Source organism: Benincasa hispida, chromosome 9 (genome assembly GCF_009727055.1).
Source record: "Benincasa hispida cultivar B227 chromosome 9, ASM972705v1, whole genome shotgun sequence".
Classification (NCBI taxonomy): Eukaryota; Viridiplantae; Streptophyta; class Magnoliopsida; order Cucurbitales; family Cucurbitaceae; genus Benincasa; species Benincasa hispida.
In genome coordinates this window covers 41,827,812-41,837,547 of record NC_052357.1, presented here as the reverse complement: position 1 = coordinate 41,837,547, position 9,736 = coordinate 41,827,812, and the positions used below count along the sequence as shown (strand labels likewise).

The window sequence follows — 9,736 nt, the reverse complement described above, 5'->3', positions numbered from 1 at the left end:
GTCACAATAGAGCAACATGTAACCAAACTCTATAAACTACTAGAATTAATGAACAAGGGAGTTAGAGGTAATGAACAAAGTCTTTCGAGTTTATGTTGTTCCTTAACATGCTCTATATGTCATCTCTTAATAAAACTACTTGGGTTTATGTTGTTCTTTAACGTGCTAAGTATGTCCATTTTAAAAATCATGATTTGACTTGAAATCGCAACTGGAGTCCATTACAATTTCACGATGGGTGAGTTAAGGCAGGGGTGAGCATCGGTCGGTCGGAGTTGGTTTTCCAACCAAACAACCACTGAATCGACTATGGTTGGTTTAGTAAATGTTCAAACCAGCCTACTGACCTTGACCGTAGAGGAGTCAAAGTCGGTCAGTTGGTTTTATTCTTTAATTTTTTTTTTAAACTTTGTCGATTTGGAATTTTCCCAAACTGAGACCAACCGATCCCTCTCCTTCTTCGATCGACCAACTTTAGTTCGGTCGATTGGCTCGATTTTTCGATCTGACCCCAACATATGCAATCACGAATGGGCAACATAGAGATTTATAAAAAAAAATCGTGATGAACTTTGAAATCATGTTAGGAATCCTAATACAAATCGGTAATTTCACGTTATGATATAAATAGAAGATTATTTTTCATTGTTTTCAAAATTCAAGTCATTATGCATTAGTGTAATCAAATTTGGGTCATCAGTTCAAAAATCTCAAATTTAAATACTCATTTATAATTGGAGTAGTTTAATCATTTAATAAATTTGATTTCATACTAAACTTCTTGTCATCTTTACAATAGCAAACATCTTTTGTCATTCTTTATTATGCACCATTTATCTAGTCAATCCTAAAAATGTCATTTTCTATCGAGGCCCAAGTACTTCGGACGATAATCAAAATACCCAGTAGTATATTAGTTTTTGAACCTATATCAGAAACAAATAAATAAATAAACAAAATCCAAAATATCAGGGGTTTTAGTTAGCAGTGTCTTACCGTGAAGCTTTGAAGATGGGAGAGCAATGAGGCAGAGGCTGTGTAAAACCTCCCTTTCTGCGCCATATTTCATCTCTACCATTCCGTTTGCCTAGTCTTAAAATCAAGGCGAAACTTCTTCTTACACCAATTGCAGTTGAGAATTGAAAACGCCATGGGAGGCACAGGAAGGGCTCTCCTCTCGCTTTCAATCTCCACAAACCTCTTGATCAGTTCTCGTCTTTCACCTCCTAAATGTCTCTCACTTCTCGAAATACCGAAACCCTTCAGAAATTTCTCAGGGTTTAGGCCTCTTTGCTCTGCTACCACCGCCACGACCTCCACAGAATCCGTGGAAACGGCCCAGGTGATTGAACCCTTGAAGCACTCTCAACTGCTTGAGAGGCTGAGGACTAGGCATCTCAAAGAATCTGCTTCTAAAACTATGCCAAAGTCTGTGGGAAGGGCGGAAGATGAAATGAAGAAGTCAGAAAAGAAGAAGAAGAAGTTGGTTGAACGTTTTGAAGAGTTGGGTCTAAATGAGGAGGTGATGGGGGCTGTGAGGGAGATGGGCATTGAGGTTCCGACTGAAATTCAGTGCATTGGAATCCCAGCTGTTTTGGAAGAAAAGAGTGTGATTTTGGGTTCTCATACTGGCTCCGGTAAAACTCTGGCTTACTTGCTACCCCTTGTTCAGGTACTTCTAGTTTTTCTAATTCAACAGTACTTTTTGCTGTGGGTTTCCTGCACTCAAAAAGTGCTTTATTTAGCTAAAATGTGTTCTTTGACGCATTTTTATATTGATATGCCAAAAACTTGATATGCACCAGCGCACACATTGAGTAATAACTAAATAAACGGCCAAATAGACTTATTTTAGCTATCAGAAAATTATTCTAATTTTATTTAGGAACCAGATTGTTGATGGTGAATTGTCTCTAAACTACAAAAGCAATAAAACAGTTGATTTGAGAAATTACTTAGGCTAAAAATGCTTTAAGGTATCAACTTCGTTCTATGCACATGGGAAGTTACTTAATTTGCATTGTGCTGCGATGTGTTTTTTCCTTCAACGCGCCGCAATGCCACGATGTTGACGAATTTCTTGTAGCGCCCTGGCTCTACCCTGTTTTATGCCTGAGGGTTTAGAGCATCGAGCCTAGTGTCACCAAGCTCCTCAACGCTCCTTGGACGCCTTTTTCAGCCTCTTTTACCCTCTCATCAAGCCTTGGGTCAACTTTGATCTCCCTAAGGCTATTTTTTTTTATTTTTTTTGCTCCAGTTAAAGAAAAGCATCAACGAACACAAATTAATAACAAAACCAACCAAATCCTAAGCCTAAGAAAGTACCTCTTGAGTGCTTTTCAGGTTCCTTAAATTTGTTGTAGACTAAATTATCTTCCAATATTTGTAGACTGGTTTTGATATTTGCTTTGTGTTGTCATTATACATTGTTCTGCATTTAAAGAATTTTTTTCTAGTAACTATCTCTTTCTGTTTGTTACATTATTCTATGGATTGCCTGATTCCATCTTTGATGCAAATTGGTTTGATCTTTTTCTTTTACTCTGTGTATACGATGTTGATATTGGAGTGTAACCTATAGATGAGAAAGTTTATATATTGATTGCTGTGTGTTATTTACTTATTTTATGGCATCTCAGTTAACTAATTAAGTAATATTTGCAATTTCTAATTTGTTGGTCTGTAGTTGCTGAGGCGAGATGAAGAATTGTTTGGTAAGTTAATGAGGCCTAGGCGTCCTCGGGCTGTTGTGCTGTGTCCCACAAGGGAACTATCTGAACAGGTAGCTTTAGGTCGACTTGGTTTTATTATATTTTTTGCTATATAATTTTTTATAGTATCCTGTTAACATCAAATGATTGCAATAGGTATTTCGTGTGTCGAAATCTATCAGTCATCATGCACGATTCAGGTCTACCATGGTAAGTGGTGGTGGTCGGCTAAGGCCACAAGAGGACTCATTAAGTAATCCAATAGACATGGTGGTGGGGACTCCTGGGAGAGTTCTTCAACATATTGAGGCAGGCAACATGGTGTATGGTGACATCAAATACTTGGTGCGGACCTAATATTATGGTTTTGATGTTGCATTCAGTCCAAAATTATTTAAGTTCCCTGATTTGTCCAATCTACATGATGCTTTACTTTTATAATTTTTCTTTGGAATATATACTATGCCATCGTGACTGTGATGTCATTTTAGTAGGTGCTGGATGAGGCAGACACCATGTTTGATCATGGATTTGGACCTGACATTCGCAAGTTCATTGGCCCATTAAAGCATCGTGCCTCATCACATGACGACCAAGGATTTCAAACTATATTGGTCACTGCAACAATGACAAAGGTATAGTTAGTTGCTAAGAAGCACAGACACTGACACACGACACGAATATGGCACAATACCAATACGTCGACGCGTCAATTTACAAAAAAGTAGGACACCACACATTAGGGACACGTTATTTATTTATTTATTTTTTTACAAAAAATAAATATATGTGTGTATAATGGAAACATGCACACATATATGATGTAGTTAACGAAAAGTAAGAAAAACAGAAATGGAAAGAAAAGGAAAGATAAAAATGGAAGGAAAAAGAAAACAGAAATGAGAAAAGAAAAAAAAAACAGTAAGAGAAGTCGCATAAGTTGTTGGCGGTTGTGGGTCTTGAAGTTGAAGCTACCGTTGTCGATGAAGTTAGAAAGAAGAATCGGGTGGCATAGTGGGTTTTTTTTATTTTTTTGAGAAAGGTTGTGGGTTTAGTTCTTGAGGGTGAAGTGTGTTAGTAAAAACTCTAGAATTTTGAAAAAGTTGGGCTTCACAGTTAATAGTGGGTCTTGTTTCATTATTTATTTATTTATTATTATTATTTTTTGCATATGGAGTGTCGTTGGCATGTCGTTGGCACGTCTTGACGTGCCAGAAAGAGAAAAGAAAATAATAATAAAATAAAATAATGGACACGCAAGCTGGCGTGTCAGACACGTGTTGGAGGTGTGTCCAGTTTAGGCGTGAATTGAATGATTTCAATTTCAATGTGATAGAAGTATTTTCTTTCCCTGTTAATATCTAATATCATAGTGTTCTTCGAATCTGTATGGATAGATAATTTGGATGTTAGAAAATCCCAAGGTAGGCATGCTGAACCTGATGGAACCTTTCTTTTTTAATTGTTTTGGTAGAAGGGTGTTAAATGTTCTTTGAATCCTTTTGACAACATGTTCGATATGCAGAATCAGTTTCGTTTTCTAGTCTATAGTCGTTCAATTTGATTCACAATTTCAGCATTTCTTATTTCTTTATACATTTTGGTTATTAAAATTCTCCCGCTAATACGGTCTGGCCATTGCTGCAGGCAGTTCAAAAGCTGATTGATGAGGAGTTTCAAGGCATTGTGCATTTACGTACATCATCTTTGCATAAAAAGATTGCATCTGCTCGTCATGATTTCATCAAACTTTCAGGTTCTGAAAACAAGCTGGAAGCTTTATTGCAGGTCTGACTATTGCATTTATTTCTTGGGTACTTCAGTTGGTTATGGACATCCTGATTAATATTGACTTGGATTCTTAGACCATAATATCCTTATGTCCATGAAGTTCATGATTTTGTTGTTGGTTTATGCACTATGCCCTCTTCACGACCAGCTTAAGAAATAAAGAAATTTGTACCCTTATTGCTAGATTCCTGGTTTATAAAGTTTGGAGTTAAGTTCTATAATGAGCATAACCCTTGTGTTTAGTTGCATCCTTGAAGTGGAGCACCAAATAGACAGCCAGTGCTAAGCTGGATGAAGGTGAGTCTGTTGTCTAGTGATCATGCCCCTTTTGCCTAGACAAGGGGTTAATTGGATTGTTTTACGAGGCTAAAGTAGAGAAGTTGGAAAGAATCGCTACTGACCACTTCCTACCCCCATGGTTGCTTATGGTTGGGCTTGGTCACTCCTTTATGATGAAACTAAATGCCTTCAAGGTTAGCACGAACTCATGGAATAGGGAATCTTTAGATAATTTCAAAAGAGAATTGCATTACTTGATTGGATGGAAGAAAAAGGGGACCTTTATCGTAAAATGGTAGCAAGAAATCCAGAATACAAGCTGTTTTTCCCACGAACTCGCGGTCAAATATAACACTGCCTCCCTTTACAAGATCTTTCAAAATGCATGATTGTTTTGGAAGAAAGTTTTGGACCACAACATTCAATTTTAGATCTTTCTCGTCAAATTGCCATCCTTAACCCTTCTGACAATTGAGCAAAAGAAAAGATACTTGCTGTAGATTACAAAACTATGGAGAAGAGGAAGAAGCGTTCAAGCGTTAACAGTGGATATGAGATGTAAAGGAAAAGAAAGGGAACAAGAAATGGGTATTGGTATAGCTAAAAACTAAAATACTCAAACTTTATTGAGATTAGAACTACAAAGTGGACCTTGGTTGTTAAACAATTCTATAAAGTCTCTGTAAAAGTAACCGCCAAGCCATGCCATGACCATGACCATGAAGTTTTCAACCTCCCAACTGGAAGGTTCTGAAATTTAACGTCTGGAACTGATCTTGTGCATCCATGAGATTCATCTTTCCTATTTCACATATGTAGAATTTCACTGATTTCACCTCAAGTAATTACTTCATCAGAGTTTCTAAGAAGTAATCTGAATAAGATTGATTCTCAACTATTTTTGCGTTGCCAATTGTCTTTTAATTTCAGAGGCGGTATTCTCAGATTCCTCTAGCTCCTTGTTCTTTTAGACAGTTTTCCATTTGCTCAACATATTTGACCTTTAGGCAACAAAGGCATGTTTCAAATGACATTTAAAATGCTTTAAAAAGTGTTCTTGAGTGCAAAACAAGTAATTTTAAGCACTTGGAAACCCATTCCAATCAGGCTCCAAGTTAGGATTAGTAATTCAAGCCTACTATGGTACACATAAGACTTATTGTATAGGCTCTGTTTGGTAACTATTTCATTTTTTGTTTTTGGTTTTTGAATATTAAGCCTATTTTCTCCCCATTTCTTACAATGATTTGCATCTTTCTTAAGTACAATGGTTGACTTCATGGGCAAATTCCAAAAACAAAAACAACTTTTTAAAAGCTACTTTTTTGTTTTCAAATTTTGGCTTGGTTTCTTAAACCATTAGTAAAATGTAGACAACAAACGAAGAAATTTGGAGGTGAAAGTAGTGTCTATAGGCTTAATTTTAAAAAACAAAAACTAAAAACAAAATACCTACCAAACGGTGCCGTTTTTAATTTTTAGTTTTTGAAAATTAAAGTTATAAACACTACTTGCACTTATAAGTTTCTTTTGTTTTATCATCTACTATATCATAATGTTTTCAAAATACATGTCAATTTTGAAAACTCACTTTTTTTTTTCATGAATTTGAAAATTTTGAAAAATTAAAAACTAAAAATTGTATGGTTACCAAATGGGGCGAGACAGATGGCTGATAAACAAAGCAATAACGAAAGAAATAATCAACCAGCTAAATCCTTGCTAACAAAATGCATGAAAAACAGTTGGAAGTCTTGAAGCATCACATCATTTTCTTGGATTATTGCTTTGTCTATTGGCCATCATATTTGTTATTTCGTGAGGATGCAGGTTCTTGAACCCAGTTTGGCAAAAGGAAATAGGGTAATGGTGTTCTGTAACACTTTAAATTCCAGCCGTGCTGTGGATCATTTTCTTGGTGAAAATCAAATTTCTACAGTCAATTACCACGGAGAGGTGCCTGCACAGAAGAGGTAAGGAATTTCCACCATGAACTCCATTGCAATCTTACCAATATACTCTACTTGGTGACAATAGTTTCTAGCTGTTTCTCGATGTTGTTCGATTTGGCCTGCATTTAGTGTACTGGATTGGTTTTTTTTTTTTTTTTTTAATTACTAATTTTAATTTTATATATACATATAAAAAAAAAAAAAAAAAGAGAGAGAGAGAAGAAAACATACATTTTCATTGCTGAAATGAAAAATTACACAGAATCTGTAGTGACGTACATGGAAAAAACAGCAAACAATAACTAGATACAAGAAGATTGTTGGTTCTTATTAATTCACATTCAGATTTTCATATACATATTTATATTTTTATCTACAATCATCAAGAAGCAACAGATATAAAGCTGCAGCTAGATTTTCCCCTTTTATTGTTTTATTCTATAAGACGAATGACCATATGGATGTTGTCTATGTCTAATTCTACAGTGGGTTACATTTCGTATTTGTTTTCTGTAATTCTTTTCAGACGAATTAAATTAGAACTCTGAACTGGAAGTAGGAAAAAAGAGCCAAAGAAGATTTTTTTAGACCATATTCATCGTAGGACTTCAGCACAAATGTTATGACCTATGATTTGGACATGTCTTCTGAAAATCAGGGTCGAGAATCTCAAGAAGTTCAAGAGTGATGATGGTGACTGTCCTACATTAGTCTGCACAGACTTGGCTGCTAGGGGACTGGACTTGGATGTTGATCATGTCATCATGTTTGATTTCCCTTCGAATTCTGTAAGAGTTATTATCTTTTGGACAATTTGGCTTATTTATTTTCACCACTTCTTTCCGTGGCTGCACTTTTTATTTTCTTACATCATTAGCTTATAAATGATATTTTGTTTTGCCTTTTAGATCGACTACCTTCATCGCACTGGAAGAACAGCTCGCATGGGTGCAAAAGGTTTATTGCTTGCTCTTTGATGTACTTGATGTTTTGTAACTCTGGTATTTCACATATATTTTATTTGGTAACTTGGGAGGAAAGTACATGAATCTAACAGAAATCAGTAAAAATGTGCCAAAATACGATAACAGAATATCTAAATCGAACTATAAAGTATCAAGTGTGACTAGAAGAACTGACCTACAGAAAATAAGTATCCTCATCCAACTATAATAATTCTTATAGCCATTAGTCTAAATTAATTAATTAATTGAGGAAGGGGCAAATTATAAAACATTGAGGAAGTTAGAGAGAGAGATTGAGCAATTAATTAATTGTCTTATCCTTAAAAAAAGTAACCAAATTAATTGAAGGTATAAACTTCACCCATTACACATGTTGAGGTTGAATTTCATAAATTGGAAATATTAGGTAAAATTGACCGCTTGACACAATAAGATAAATTTTTTCTCGTTTAAATCATAAATGTAGTCCCAAAACTTTGAGGTTTGTGTATAATTGTCTTTAAATTTTTTGAATTTTTTAAAATTCACAGATATATTAGACGTAAAAGTAAAAATTTAGAGGCCATTGAACACTTTTAAAAGTTTAGGACCAAATAGACATAAACTTCAAAATTTTAAACTTGTAATTTAACCATTATTCCATACTTTTTGTGTTGTATTAAGCAGGCAATACCCTTTCTTTTTTTAAAGAAGAAAAAAGAAAAAAACTTTTGTGCGTGTGCATGCCATTCTGTTTCTTTGTGGACTTGCAGAGAGATTGAAATGAAATTCCCTTTTATTGTTTCCTTTCCGTTTCTTTCTGATGTATCAGCCACCTGAACTTAGTTGCTGATCCTTATTTTGTACATCTGTTGGTGTAGGAAAAGTGACAAGCCTGGTTGCTAAAAAGGACGATATTTTGGCCACTCGCATAGAGGAAGCAATCCGGAAAAATGAGAGCTTGGAATCTCTCACTGCAGATAACGTGCGGAGAGACATTGCACGGGATCGTATAATGGAGCAGAAAACAAAAAATGCAAAATTGGTCAAGGCTTCAAGTGAGAGAAGTAGAGCTAAATCATCAACATCAGCATTAAAATCTTCAAGTGTCCATTCAAAAGGTGAATCTGGAAAAGCATCATCTACACCAAGGACTCAGAAGCCTGGTGTTCCAGTTTCTAAGTCCAAATCGTCCAGGAACATCCAAAGAAAACCATCTTCCGAGTCGAAGAAGCATGTGGCTAGCAGAAGGCGGCCCGGGAGTGCCATCAAATCGACCAGTCAGAAACTAAATGTAGTTGGATTTAGAGGCCGAAGCAACCAGTCTGATAAGAGACGATCAGTATCCAGTTAAGTGAAGTCAGGTTTTAAGATCAGAAATCAATATAGTTATATAAACTTTTTTGGTAACTTTTTATTGTTTTAGTTCTTCAATGGGAAATGCCGTGATGAGTATAAAAGTTCCAATTTTCCCAAGTTTCTTTTTCATCAATCAATTTCCTTGGAAATGAAATTTTGTTGTTCAAGTGTACATGTTGCTAAACCAAAACTTCAAAACCCTTGGATTACAAAAACGTCAAATACTTGGAAAATTTCTCTTTCCTCTCTTATCTCCATCTTTTTTTGTCTTCTTCCTCTCCCCTCTCATTCCAATTCTCTCTTCAACAGCATTTTTCTCTCTCTCTCACCTATATCTTACACTGTTTTTCACCTTTGTCTTCTCCTAATTCTCAATCTCTCTCCTCTATCCATCCCACACATTGTATAATTCAAATTTGGGGTCAAAATGTTCTTTTTTTAGTTTAAATTGTTAAATAAGTTATCTTTCAGCATGCATATCTCAAAAAGTTATGGGCTTATTTGGGGGCTCAATATCCTTTGTGGAGAGATCACATAGCCTCTATATCATCGTTTGGTTCACTGATATATCATCTCTCTTTTTCACTTCCTTCAACATGTGCACAATAACCCTCATGAAACAATTCTCTCAGTTTCTCCACCCCTCTCTTTTCATACCCGATCGTTACTCTCTCCTCCCTTCTTATGACCCATTTACTCT

The 9,736-nt window shown here is 35.6% G+C and overlaps 1 protein-coding gene across 1 annotated transcript; it reads left to right on the top strand.

Moving 5' to 3' along the window:
* Positions 1 to 945: 945 nt before the first annotated feature.
* Positions 946 to 9,285, top strand: LOC120086003 (DEAD-box ATP-dependent RNA helicase 39). Its single transcript, XM_039042376.1, has 9 exons — positions 946 to 1,672; positions 2,687 to 2,782; positions 2,868 to 3,056; positions 3,206 to 3,346; positions 4,359 to 4,499; positions 6,612 to 6,754; positions 7,392 to 7,521; positions 7,642 to 7,690; positions 8,559 to 9,285. Exons 1-9 carry the CDS (start codon positions 1,151 to 1,153, stop codon positions 9,029 to 9,031), a joined length of 1,884 nt encoding a protein of 627 aa, XP_038898304.1. The 5' UTR covers positions 946 to 1,150; the 3' UTR covers positions 9,032 to 9,285.
* The last annotated feature ends 451 nt before the right edge of the window (positions 9,286 to 9,736 follow it).

Coding starts and splice junctions, on each gene's coding strand:
- LOC120086003 (XM_039042376.1), top strand. CDS start 1,151: ATGGGAGGCACAGGAAGGGCTCTCCTCTCGCTTTCAATCTCCACAAAC. Junction 3,347..4,358: donor TCACTGCAACAATGACAAAG/GTATAGTTAGTT, acceptor CCATTGCTGCAG/GCAGTTCAAAAGCTGATTGA. Junction 4,500..6,611: donor AGCTGGAAGCTTTATTGCAG/GTCTGACTATTG, acceptor GTGAGGATGCAG/GTTCTTGAACCCAGTTTGGC.